Source organism: Elaeis guineensis, chromosome 7 (assembly GCF_000442705.2).
Source record: "Elaeis guineensis isolate ETL-2024a chromosome 7, EG11, whole genome shotgun sequence".
In the NCBI taxonomy this organism is placed as follows: Eukaryota; Viridiplantae; Streptophyta; class Magnoliopsida; order Arecales; family Arecaceae; genus Elaeis; species Elaeis guineensis.
In genome coordinates, this window is record NC_025999.2 from 15,862,292 (window position 1) to 15,876,656 (window position 14,365).

Genomic DNA, 14,365 nt, shown 5'->3' on the forward strand with positions numbered 1-14,365 from the left:
GCATGAAAAACTACAAAAGAGGTTTATTGCCTTTTAGATATGGCATTCATCTCTCCAAGAAGATGTGCCCTAGCACACCTGAGGAGATTGAATGCATGAGCAAGATCCCTTATGCTTCGGCAATAAGGAGCCTCATGTATGTCATGCTATGTACACGACCTGATATAGCCCATGCTGTGAGTGTCACAAGCAGATATCAGTCGAATCCAGACGAAGAGCACTGGACTTCTGTGAAATGTATCCTTAAGTACTTGAGAAGGACTAAGGATATGTTTCTAGTCTTTGGGAATGGAGAACTCCAGATTCAGGGATATATAGATCCAGACTTTATGTCTGATATAGATGATCGAAAGTCGACATCTGAAAGTCTGTTCATTTGCAATAGTGGTGCAGTCAGCTGGAAGAGTTCCAAGCAGACGATGATTGCTGATTCCACCATAGAGGCAGAGTATATTGCTGCATCGGAAGCTGTGAAAGAGGCATTCTGGTACAAGAAGTTTGTCGCAGAGCTTGGAGTGATGTCATCGGATGCCATACCTTTTTACTGCGACAATAATGGCGCCATAGCCCTAGCTAAAGAGCCAAGGTCTCACCAGAAGTCAAAGCACATCGAGCGGCGATTCCATCTGATCCGTGATTACCTCGAAAAGGGTTATATCGAGGTCAAAAGAGTCGACTCCACAGATAATGTGGCAGACCCGCTGACTAAGCCATTGGGCCAACAGAAGATCAAAGCCCACCTTGAGAAGATGGGACTTAGATATGTAGCCAATTGGCATTAGGTCAAGTGGTAGTTTGTTAAATGTGTGCCCTAGATGCCAGATCGGCTGACACATTCCTGTACAAATCTAAAGGCAAATTTGTAATTTTGACTATAAATGAATAAAAGGGTTATTCTTCTATCACATTGTGTACATTGTGTTTGTGATACATTCTTTGAGTTAGTAGGAATGTAAATTCATATTTTCAAGAGTTGAAAATTTAAGATATGAATTTACATAACTAACTCATAAACAGCTCCTGACCATAGGATCATCACAAAGATGGTGATTGATCCGAAAGGTTGGTGTACGATCGCTTCCTTAGGATAGATGTGTCTTGAGTCTACGGTGTGGAGACACCGAAGCGAGAGTACAGGTATTCGTTGAGAACGAGAGTACTGAGCGTGATCACTTCGAGCAGTCATAAGTCTACCTTCTCGTCGATGACTAGCTTGATGCTGCAATTGTGTGTCTAGTTCTTTGACCTGAGGTGCATCGACAGTTCACCTTGAGTGTGTTATAGTTTGACTACACCATAACTCGATCTCCTAGCCATTCGGAACACTGAGGTGTATGTTGGCTGTGGTATATTCATTGTAGGAATTAGGTCGCACCAAGATGGGATCTATCAACCTCGGTAGATGAGAGGAGTAGTCCTATAATGATCGAAAGATCGAGTCCTTAAGCCCATGGCCATGGCAGAGTGAAATAATGGAAAAGAGTTTTTCATTAAGGTTTCACATCGGACTCGGATCGATCGATTGATTCATATGACTGATGTTGGGTTTGACAAGTTCACCTTAACCCTAATTCAGTCGGGACTCATGATAGAGGAACTCAATCACACAGGTAACTGCACCAAGAGGTTCGTCTTCAGTTCTGATGGGTTGCCACCACATACTGCTAGGTGTCACTGGTGGATTTTGAGAGCAATTAGAATGATATTGATGATCGATCATTCTAATTGTCTGAATCAGAAGAGTTCTGGTCCATCGAAAGGAGTTTCGATGATGTCGATGATGAGATCACGACATGACTCATTACCATACGGAATTGAATCTAACTGGGTCACACAAACAAGGATTAGAGTTTGGATATCATCAATTGGGCTAACTCAATTGATTTGGATTAGATCCAATTAAGTTCAAGGAAATCATGCTAGCACACGATTGAGCCTAACTTTCTCCTCGTGTAATCTTTTCTGTATCTACTGAGCCAAATATGATTTGATTCATCCAGAGAACCTTGAGAAAGTTTCTCTCAGTCTCAAAGCTTGTCCTGCTCAGAAAAGGCTTGTCTTAATTCATGAGATGAATTTAAGACAACACCTGCTATTTTCTAGCACCTGCCAATTTTATTTTAGGACATCTGTCAAAAGTTGACATATGGATCTTAAACTGAAGAGGGCTCATTGGAGGATTTTTGTGGAGTGTCCACATGCCAAAACCCAATTGAATTGGATGCCATAATCAGATTATGGCATGAGCCCAATTGGATTAAAGTGGGCGCCCCAAATGGATAAGAACCAAAGAGTCCTGATAAACATGGACTCTTTGGCGCCACCTTGATTGAGCTTATCCAATGTTGGCGCCAACTTAGGAGAGAGGGTGAAGTTTTTATCTAATGTGATCAGATGACATCACTCCACCAATCAGAATTTTTTCAGAATTTATTGGAATTTTCTGATTGGTTGAATGATGTGGCACTGCGCAGCATACAGGGTCTATATAAACCCTGCTGCGCCTAGGATTTCGTGGAAGAAATTGTTTTATGCACAAAACCCAATAGCTGCCGCCCCCTCCCCTCTTCTCCACATCCTCCCTGCTCTCCTTCCTCCCCTCTTCACGTCCAAAGAGTTGGACGTCCATCTGGCAAAGATCCAAGACATGGTGACGCCTGGAACAGAAGGCTACAGGATATCTTCAACAGGCTGCTGCTCCAACTTCAGAAGGAGTTCTGAAGCACTTTCAAATCAGATAAAGATCTGATTTTTGGAGCATAGATTCGCAAGGAGAAGACGTTCCAGATCCTGCCTGAGTGGATACCGGTAGAGGCCAGGCGCTTGCGTGGCTACATCAGAATCTCGAGCTGTGCTGAGATCATCTGCAAGGTAATCAGATTACCCTTGAGGTACTTCTTCTTTCATCATAGATTTAGATTTAATTTTAGATTTTAAATATCAGATAATAAAATTAGATCTAGAGAATTAGATCTGAAATATGTAGGATAAATTTTTTAAAATTATTCCGCCCCAGATTTGATGAAATCTGGAAGATCCTACGTGGAGAAAACGTTTCTCCCCCTTCAATATTTTGACACACTAGCATAATAGGAACTATACATTTTTGCACCCATATGATGCATGGGATAGAGATCTCCAAAACATACAATTCTTCTTACTTTTAGGTATCTTTGTAAATTTAATCATAAAGAATGGTGTGAATATTTGATTTGGTTGTCCCAAGATTGATTTTAGGATCTGTATGTTTTCCAAGGATTTAATACACATTATACAATGTGTAGTCCAGCTCTACATGTACTATGTGCAATGATAGAAATTGACTTTCTTTAAAATTAATTTTAGTTTTTTATTTTTTCACAAGTACCTCGTGATTCCAATTTTTCACTTCTTATATTTTATTTTTAATAAGGGATTAAAAAATGCTTATAATCTTTTATTCAATCCATGACCTCATTCAATATGACCCCATCCATGATTCATGATTCAGTCCTGATCTTCACAACATTGATAAAACAAGAGAGGGAAATCAACACTGGACTTTCGCTATTAATAAATTAACATGATTAGGGTAAAATTCATAAATTTGTTGGACCAAAGACATCAAAAACTTACAACCATCAATAACTTGGGCCAATGTAGTGTCACTCTCGTCAAAAACCTGAGAAGAAAATGAACTAAACTGAACGACATGGGTGATACAAACCTTTTTGTTCTTCCAAACTGGTTTTATAAACTCCACAGCTTTTTGAAGCAAAGATTTATTGCTTTCAAACAATAGTCAAAATAAAAGCAAGGGATGGTAGAAGTTTTCTATCTTTAACATCACTCATCAAGTGTCACTACCCTTCAGAGTTTAGAGAAACAAAAGCACAAAAACAACAATTATGCCAAACAAGCACTTATGTTACCAATCAAAACAAAGTCACCGCATAACCATAACATAGTGATCAATAAGCCAAAATAACCACATGTATAGAGAATGCTTTATCAGTTCATCAACTTTTTCTGATCAAGAGTTCTATATTCAATCAACAGAACATTGCTATATTGTTTCTCATATATTCCATTTAGTTTGTAAAATAAAACCTCTATTTTTTTAGTATGGCATACCCACTCCTTGATCATCTTGGAACAAATAACTGTATCACCTCAACAAGTACAAGCTTCACACCTACCCAACATATCAGCTTCTTCATGTAAATTCATTCTAAATTTCATACTTTCTGGATCTATCACACATCAATATCAGCATTTTAATCTTCCTCACAATGATCTTTTGAGCCAGCACCCTCCATATTTTAAAGGTTATCAGCCATACAACATTTAGTAGCATAATCACTCTCACAAAAATCTTCATTTTTTAAAATTCAGTTGCATGCCAGACTTAGCCTATCCAATCCTACTTCTACTAGAAGTGTCACATATACCTAACTCTACATCTGAGATCCAAGACATACTCTTGCAGCAGCATTTCATTTCAATTAGCTTTGATCAGAAACTTATATATATATTTATACTAAATTATATTTATAAAACTACATATTTTAACTAAGTTTCAACTATTGTAAATAATGTATATCACCATAGTGCCAAAATTTTCATTACACCATCGATAAATAGATCCACATATTCCTTATGAACAATAAGCAAAACATGTATGTAGGTGCAGACAACCATAGTATTGACCACAAGAATAGAACAAATAGTTTAGAAGTAATCAAATCAGAAGGACGCTATTTGTATGTCATAAGACATAAAAAATGTGGCATCGCAAGACATTGTCATATGGTGCTATGTATTATTTTCAATTTGGGTAACCGATAGAAATTGATATATGAAATTAAACAAGTATATGTTTTAGAGTCTCTATCTATCAAATTAGAAGCATGATATTTGTATATTATAAGACATGCAACATGTGGCATCATAAGAACTTTTCATATGGTGCTATACTGCTATGTATTATTTTCAATTTTGGGTAACTGATAGAGATTGACATATGAAATTAAACAAGTATATGTTTTAGAGTCTCTATCCATCAAATCAGAAGGATGCTATTTGGACATCATAAAGACATAAATATTGTGGCATCACAAGAAATTGTCATATGGTGCCATGTATAAATTTCTATTTTTTGATTACTAATAGAAATTGATATATAAATTGAAAAAATATATGCTTTAGAGTTTAGAACCTCTATCCTCACAAAAGCCACCCTTATTCCTTAGGTTTAACTAATAAACACTGCCTTGATGAAATTTTAAATAAATCAAAAGGTTATACCTTTTTGATTCTTTTGCTATATTCGATATTGAGAGCTTGTCAATGTCACTAAATTCTACATCTAAATGCTCCAAAGTATCACCAGTCCAATTAACAGGAACCAGGATGCCGAAAGCAAGAACAGTTAGAGGCACAAATATCTTTAACCTACAAAAGCAAAATGTAAGTTATGTCAATCCATCTAATCAAGAAACATGAATAAAAACTAAAGGAGTCAATATTCAAAGTAAAATAGATGTAAAGTATGAAGATCTAGTTTGCTATAAAGATAGCAAAAGGCATTCTAATTAATTGATTGCACACGTATCTCTAAAAAATCTAGTTCATATAGTGGACTAGCCTGGAACCTAACTGACAGCTGTTCTCTGGATGCAGTTCAAATAGATCTTCGCATGAAAAGTACTATAGATATTAAACAGGTGAACCATAGAAAGATTCTGAAAATTCCCCAAAATCAGATTGGGAAGTAAAGACAAGCCCCAAAGGTCAATGAGGGGTGCATATAGAGTTGGTGAGGTGAAAAAATTGCAAAAAAAAGAAGCAGATGTTCGTTTAATCATTTAGTTAGGTTCATTTTACCATTCTGCTATAAAAGAGAAATAAAATTATTTTAAAAAATAAATATATAAGATCAATGGCACCACTGGACTCACCCAAGAAGATAAATCCTGATATATACAGCAGAATCAAGTCCAGCATGATCAATTAATTCAGGTTCTGGCATTCTCAGTGCAGCTGGCATCCAATTCAAAAACCTTAGATAGGTTCTCCAATCCAGGTTAACAAACTTGGTTACAGATTTTCCTGAATGTCTTGGGCTGCTTCTTATCCCTTTGAGATGCCATTTAGGAAAATATACTCTATCATTGAATGGCTGAAGCCGTAATATGGCAAATGCCACAAAAAACACAAATGCAGATAGAATATTTATAAATGCCGACAAAGCAATATCTTGTAGTGATGCCATATCTTCTTAAAGACTCTCTTCCACAATTTTACTGGGTAGTGAAGCGTGGATCCAGAGAGTACAGCACGGAGAACTGCAGGAAAAGAAAAAAAAAATTACAAGCATTTACTGAAGGAAACATTTAAGAGTTAATGATACCAATTGTCCACTACAACTATGTAAGAACGATACTGAAAGGTGATATAACTTGATTTAGGTACACTTTAATAAAAGTAAGGAGATACAAGTTCTTTAGCTTTTTTACTTTAAAGGGGATATCTATTTTCAATATCAGATCCTGCAAAAGGGCAAATGTCAACAAAATGCAAATATATATATATACACCTAAAATCCTTGAAAAACTAGTGGATGCATCACTGCCATTAAAATCGTTAGATTTCCTTCTCATGTAGGGAAGCCAGTGACTGGAAGGTGCTATCTGTTTAAATCCCAAACTTTTAAATCTTTATCAGCATACGAGGAGACTATAATTAAAGTAAAAAAAATCTGCTAAAAATGGATCTGCCATAATGCTTTGACAAGCACTTTGTACAGAAAGGTTGCCAGTATACTTCCCACTACCACCATGGAAAGTAAAAGAAGATATGTAGTACAACTGCAATCCCTTGTGCAGCAGTGTGAATCCCCACACACACACCCACACATATATATATATATGTCTGCAAAATCCTAAAATAAATCTCAACCTGTTAAATTATAGCATGATGATTAGCACTGATCTGAATTAAAATATTTTGAGAACTGTTAAGTTAGTAGCATATTATGTTAACATATAAATCATTATGAATATTCCCTATATAATCCTATTTAGGATATATATCAAATCTGTATAATCCTAAACAGGAAATATATCGAATCCTATTTAGGAAATATATCATTAGGAGATCAATAGGTTCAGTGTACCTAAATTTTTATTGCTCTATATAGAGAGCCTCTTGTAACATGAAAGATATACAATCACTTTTACCTTTACCTATCTCTCTCTCTCTCCTCTCTTCCTAGTGTTTCTAACAAGGGTTCTCTTTCTAAATCCTATCTTCTACATAATATCAAAGCCAAAGGAGAAGGAGAAACCCTAGCCACCATCCTTTGTCCTGCAGCAATCCTCACCGCCGTCCAATCTCTATCCGGTTGGCCCCTTTGTCTTCTCTGTCTACTACAGCAGTCCTCATCACTATTGCTATTCTTCTTATCCAGATTTTCTGCTACCCTTGATTGGATTTCTCTTCAATCCAAAATCTTTGTCCAATGGCTTCTACTTCGGATGTTATCACCACATCCATCACACCCACCTTCAAGGTGAATACACCTGGCCTCACCGGACCCGCTATGATCACTGCTAACAAGTTGAATGGTAAAAATTATTCATCATGGGCTACATCTATGAAGTTATGGTACAAAGGTCAGGGCATTTCTAACCATCTTACATCCTCTATTGATCAGATCTCTGTTGCTAGTCGAGACCATTGGGAAAGAGCCGATGCTCAGATTCTTGGTTTGATTTGGCAGACCATTGACTCTAACTTACTCTTTATCTTCAGACCGTTCGTACATGTTATGGTACCTGAATCCATGCCTAAGAATTATACTCGACAATTTTACACACTTGTACGACGTGATTGGTTCTCTTTGTCATCTCCGATAGGGAGATTCTGATATGCAGTCTTATCTGGGATGCCATCAATCACTTGCTATTGAGTTGTATGAGCTATTACCTTTTTCTCCTAATATTCAGGTCCAGCAGGTTCAGTAGGATCGTCTGATTACTGTCTTATGTCTCCATGAAATTCATCCGGAGTTAAAGGGTGTTCGCACCTAGATCCTTAGTTCAGATCCTATACCCTCTCCTGCAGATGTTTACTCACGTTTACTCCGAGCATCCACAGGGGTAAACTATTCTGATGCAGCTTTATCCTCCGATCACTCCGCCTTGTCCACTCTGTCCTCAGAAGATTCAAATTTTAGAGGTGGATGAGGTGGTCGTCGAGGCCGTGGTGGTAGTCCCTGGTGCACCCATTGTAAACATTATGGGCACACTCGAGACACCTATTACACTCTTCATAGATTTCCACAGCGGACTGCACATAATGTGCAGACTCAATCAGCAGAGGACAACTCAACGGTGTCTGCCCCAACTTCTGACAATGTTACGATCTCTGGAGAGTATACATGGTTTCTTCAGTTTTAAGCATCACAGCAAGCTTCCTCATCTAACACTGCTCTAGCACAGCATGGTAATCTGACTGCCTATCTTAGTTACTCATCAGATTATCTTATTCCTTAGATTTTTTATTCTGGTGCCTCTGATCACATGTCTGGGCACAAACATAGTTTTATCCATATCATTGAGTCACAAACTTTACCACATGTTACTTTGGCTAATGAATCCACTACTCCAATTCAGGATAGAAGAACTGTTTTCCTTCGTCTTAATTTGCCCTTGTCTTCTGTTCTATATATTCCTGATTTTTCTATTAATTTAATATCCATTAGTCAATTAACTAAACAATTGCATTGCTTAATTACCTTTTCTTTAGATTCTATGGTGGTGCAGGACTTGAAGACAGGGAGGATGATTGGTTCCGATTTTGAGTCCCATGGTTTGTATCGGCTGTCTGGACCATCAGTGTGTGCAGTTGCTGCTATGCCTCTTCAAATTCACAGCCGGTTAGATCATCTTCATCTCCAGAATCTCTAAAATATGGTGTCTAGTGTATCTAATGTCCGTGAGTTAAATTGTAAGTCATGTCAGTTAGAAAAGTAGAGTCATAGTTTTTTTTTGAGTCGATCAAATAAATGTGCTTCAGCATCCTTTAGTCTTGTTTATTCTGATATCTGGAGACCTAGTAAAATTATTTCTTCTATAAAATTTAACTATTTTGTCACTTTTATTGATAATTATTCTCGCATGACTTGGGTGTATCTATTACGCAATCATTCTAAACTATTTTCAATTTTTACTATATTTTATGCTGAAATTAAAAATCAGTTTCATACATCCATTAAAATTTTTTGAAGTGATAATACCCGTGAGTACTTATCTACTAATTTTTAAAACTTTATAACTACTCATGGGATTCTTCATCAGACATCTTACGCTTATACGCCTCAACAAAATGAGATAGCAGAGCGCAAGAATCATCTTATTGACACAACACGGATACTTCTCATACATATGCATGTGCCTGTTTATTTTTGGGATGTTGCTATTCTTACTGCATGTTATCTCATAAATCGTATGCCCTAATCCATGTTGCATGATCAAATTTTCTTTTCGATTTTATTTTCTAGTGCCTCAATATATGTCTTACCTCCTAGAGTCTTTGGGTGCACTTGTTTTGTCCATCAATCTGGTCCTCTTCATGATAAGTTATCCCCGAGATCCATAAAATGTGTCTTTCTCGAATATTCTCGATCCCAAAAGGGATATAGGTGCTACTCTCTTGTTCTTCATCATGTCTTTATATCATCTGATGTCACGTTCTTTGAGTTCATTCCTTATTTTTCTCCTGGGTCTAAGTCTGTTGTCCCTCATGAAGAGTCTATCTATTGGGCTACCTGTATCTCTTCCCATTGGTGACACATCCTCATCACCTGTGCCCATTCCTCCTCTATCTCCATCTAGATTTGATCGGCCAAATTTTCAGACATATCAGCATCGTGCACCACCTGGGATCCTTTCTACTGAGCCCATGGATTCAACACCAGCACCAATCGCTTCTCTGTCAGACAGTCCTACTACACCAGCTCCTTTTGATCTGGATGTTCCTATTGCTCTGTGCAAAGGTACTCAAAACATCCTATTGATCGTTTTGTTAGTTATCTATCCTTGTCTCCCAGATATTTTGCCTTTATTTCCTCACTTTCTTCAGTCTCTATTCCTCATACTGTTACAAAGGCACTTGCTCATTCTAACTGAAAACAGGCGATGGATGATGATATGTCTACGCTGCATGCTTTGGATACTTGGGATCTTGTTCCACTTCCTCCAGATAAGTTCGTTGTTGGTTGTCGCTAGATTTATACTGTTAAGTGCTCTCCTGATGGGTAGATTGACAGATTGAAGGCTCATCTGGTTGCAAAGGATTTCACTCAGATGTTTGGCTAAGATTATCTTGATACATTCTCATCTGTGGCTAAACTCATATCTGTTCGTCTTCTCCTGAGTTTAGCTACTATCTTTCACTGGCCCCTTTATCAACTGGATATTAAGAATGCATTTCTGCATGGTGATCTTCACGAGGAGATTTATATGGAGCAACCTCCTAGGTATGTTGCTTAGGGGGAGTGTGTATGTCAGTTGAAGAAGTCATTATATGGCCTAAAGCAGTCTCCCCGAGCTTGGTTTGGAAAGTTCAGCTCTATAATTCTTCAGTTCGGCCTTCTCAGAAGTACTTCTGATTATTCAATTTTTTATAGGCATTCGAAGTCAGGCAAGTGCATTCTTTTGATTGTCTATGTAGATGACACTGTTATTACTACTGATGATAGTGATGGCATTACTGCTCTGAAGGATTATTTACATCAGCAATTTCAGACCAAAGATCTGGAAGAGTTACGATACTCTTTTGGTATTGAGATTGCTCGGTCTCGTCGGGGTATAGTTATGAATCAGAGGAAGTATGTCCTTGATATATTGGAGGAGACAGGTATGTTAGGGTCTCGTCCTATTGACTCCCATGGACCCTAATGTACGACTTGTTCCTGATTAGAGGGAGCCTTTGTCAGATCCTGAAAGATATCGGAGATTAGTCAAAAAACTGAATTATCTTACTATCACCAGACCAAATATAACTTTTGCTGTTAGTGTCCCTAGCTAGTTTCTCGACTCTCCTACTATTTGTCATTGGGAGGCTGTTGTTCGCATTCTTAGATATCTAAAGAGTGCATCAGGCAAAGGGTTATTTTACCAAGATCGTGGTCATAACGAGGTAGTTGGCTGTATAGATGCAGATTGGGCAGGATCTCCCTCAGATAGACGATCTCCCTCTGGATATTGTATCTTTTTTGGTGGTAATCTAATCTCATGGAAGAGCAAGAAGCAGGGAGTTGTTGCTCGTTCCAGTGCTGAGGCAGAATATTGTCCTATGGCTTTAACCACATGTGAGCTGGTATGATTAAAGTCTCTATTAGGAGAGCTTGGGGTTATTCAGTTTGAGCCTATGAAGTTGTTCTGTGATAACCAGGCTGCTTTTCATATTGCCTCGAACCCTATGTTTCATAAGCGTACAAAGCACATTGAGATAGATTATCATTTTGTTCGAGAAAAGCTACAGTCTAATATTATTTCTATGATTTTTGTGAGCTCTAACGATCAGCTAGCTAATATGTTTACTAAATCATTGCAGGGATCAAGGATGAATTATATTTGTAATAAGCTAGGGCTCCATAATATTTATACTCCAGCTTGAGGGAGAGTGTTAAATTAGATAGCATATTATGTTAACATATAAATCATTGTGAATATTCTCTGTATAATCATATTTACTATTTAGGATATATATCAAATCTGTATAATCCTAAACAGAAAATATATCAAATCCTGTTTAGAAAATATATCATTAAGAGATCAATAGGTTCATGGTACCTAGACCTTTATTGCTCTATGTATAGAGCCTCTTGTAACATAAAAGGTATACAATCATTTTCACTTTTACCTATCTCTCTCTCTCTCTCCTCTTTTCCTAGTGTTTCTAACAAGGGTTCTCTCTCTAGATCCTATCTTCTACAAGAACTAATATAAAAAGCTTTTCCTACATAAAACATTGGTTCCATTAATGTTTGGATATTGTTAAACTAGAGTTTTTGAGATCCAAGAAATACCTTAGCATTTGAAAGTCGGTAACGTGACCCAACCCCTAATACCTGGATTTTTGTTTTTGAGCCAAAAAATTGATATTTTGTTTCGATGAATTTTTTAGTGTTTCTATAATCTTGAAACAGGATGTAGGATCTTATTTATAAATATATCTCATAAATGGAAATAAATATGCAAATGAGGCTTGTTCATATGGCCTAATCAAAAGTTGCCTGTCTAGTAGGTCAGAATGCTAAACCAACCATCTTGACTGACCTGTTTCAGAACCAACTGGGCTAACCAAGCTTTCATGCCTATAAGTGAATCATATTGATGGTAAGCTGGTGAAAAAAGGAAGAAAATAGTCAGGCTATCGCATTTGGAAATCAAATTCACAAAGAAAAAAAAATGTGAGCTTCATTTTCCATTATAGTACTCCAATTTCCAAGTCTCGGTATTGTTTTGAAATTCTATACCTTTAGTCAGTTTAAGTATTTAGGGTTTCTTTTGAAATATCGAACTCTAACATTGATTTTTCTTTTTTTCTTTTTTTAAGGTTGTTCTGTATAACATTTAAAAGATCTGGACTTGTTCTTCTTAACTATGTTAGTTTTATGTTATCTTTCAATTTCAATTTGGAAATTTTTGAAACCATATGAGATTGAAGCTCTATTTGATCTATATCTTTGTTTTGAGTCAAAATTATTTCCCTATTTGAATCTTTTACACATCAACAGTGGAGTGTTATTTCCGACTATGTCCTTCTAAATGGCATTTATTATGAGTTTATGCTTAATTTCAAAAATCAATACCATCCTACAGAGATATAAGTGGAACTATTGCCAAGTGATATATTTAGACCTCATCTAAAAGATCAATGGGGATATACATGTGACCTCAGGCCATAGTATATTTGGACATACATAATAGTCAAAGATGATGATATATGCAAACCCCACATGAATTAGCAACAAGGATATGTCTGGCCTCGAGAAGCAAGTTTCTCAATCATGTTGCAGTATCTTATCTCATAAAGGACTAACTTCGTATTTCATTATGAAATTGTTCTACTGAACCTTCACTTTCGTTTTCCAGTAACAATATTTGCATGACAAGAATTTATATGTTATGTTCAAATGCCATTTATTCGTAGTAGAAACTTAAATTGTTTTTCATAGTCAGAAAGTTCCATACTAAGTTGTGCAGCTCACTCCAACTATAAAATACTTGGGTAATTAACCACAAAATGCAGTGGATCTTCTAGATGAAGGTTCGTATTTACTTTTTTGTGTCTAATGATTATTGAGGCAATAAGGGTGATATAAAAGTTTCACATTATATTTTCTAATATCTTAGAAAAGGTACAATAATGTGCACATCAAATTATATAACACCCTAGACCACCTAAGTTCCTTAGGCACGCGGCCTAACTCAGCTTGGGTTGAGACTCTAGTGATTGTTGAGGGAATAAGCGTGATACAAAAGTTTCACATTATGTTGTTTTGTATCTTAGAATTGGTAAATAATGCAGATAATGTTATATAACATCCCGGGCCACCATGGCCAATAGGCGCCTAGCCTAACTCAGCTTGCGCTTAGACCTGGCTGAACCCTCACATGCTCTCTCTTTTCCTTTGCATGCAACCTTCCCCACCATTGTTCTTTTCTTATGTGTGCACCCCCAGACCCATCCACCCCTTTTGTCTCATTCTTCTTCTTTCACCTGAGCACCAATGTGGGCCCACCACTACCTTATCTCTACCACATGCCACCACCAATATCCAACTGACCCACTGCCCTCTTCCCTTCTCTAATCTCTTTTCCATCTCTGCTCTCTCCCTCTCTAACTCCTGCCCCATCTTCTCCCAATGCCTCTCTTCTCTTCTCCCATTTTCTTTTGTTTCCTCTCTCTATTGGGTAAATCCCTAACTCTCCCTCCATCTCCATTGAAATTTCTCCTCACACAATCCAACCCCAGTGCTTGTTACTTGTGTAGGGAGAGGTGACCACCACTTTGGCAAAAAGAGATTGGATTCAAGGCCCCAGCTCCAAGCTAGACACATAATCCAAGGTAATGTCTAGCCTTATTGCCATATTATTTGATTAGATAATATGATTTTAAAATAGATTTGGGGAAAAAATTACAGGTCTAGATCTATATCATTGGTTATCTCCAATGAGTTTCTAGCTATATGGCCCATACTTTTGGAGCTCTCATGTTCAAGGGATTCCAACAAGACCAACCTCATAATTTTTAAGGATGTATTTGATAATCATGGATTATTTATTGTAGGAAAAGCCTAGGTCTAAAATCA

The 14,365-nt window shown here is 37.1% G+C and overlaps 1 protein-coding gene across 5 annotated transcripts in view; it reads right to left on the reverse strand.

The window, feature by feature from the left end:
• LOC105032498 (CSC1-like protein At4g02900) overlaps positions 1-14,365 on the reverse strand; it is a 120,055-nt gene that overhangs the window by 64,792 nt on the left and 40,898 nt on the right. For 4 of the 5 annotated variants that reach the window (XM_010906956.4, XM_073261188.1, XM_073261189.1 and 1 more), the window contains 2 exons: positions 5,940-6,326; positions 5,287-5,433 (listed from right to left, as the gene is read on the reverse strand). In XM_010906956.4, coding sequence (XP_010905258.1) covers positions 5,287-5,433; positions 5,940-6,253 — 461 coding nt within the window. In that variant the 5' untranslated portion in view covers positions 6,254-6,326. Of the gene's footprint in view, positions 1-5,286; positions 5,434-5,939; positions 6,327-12,326; positions 12,396-14,365 lie in introns of those variants that run through there. The other variant, XM_073261190.1, reaches the window with a different exon arrangement.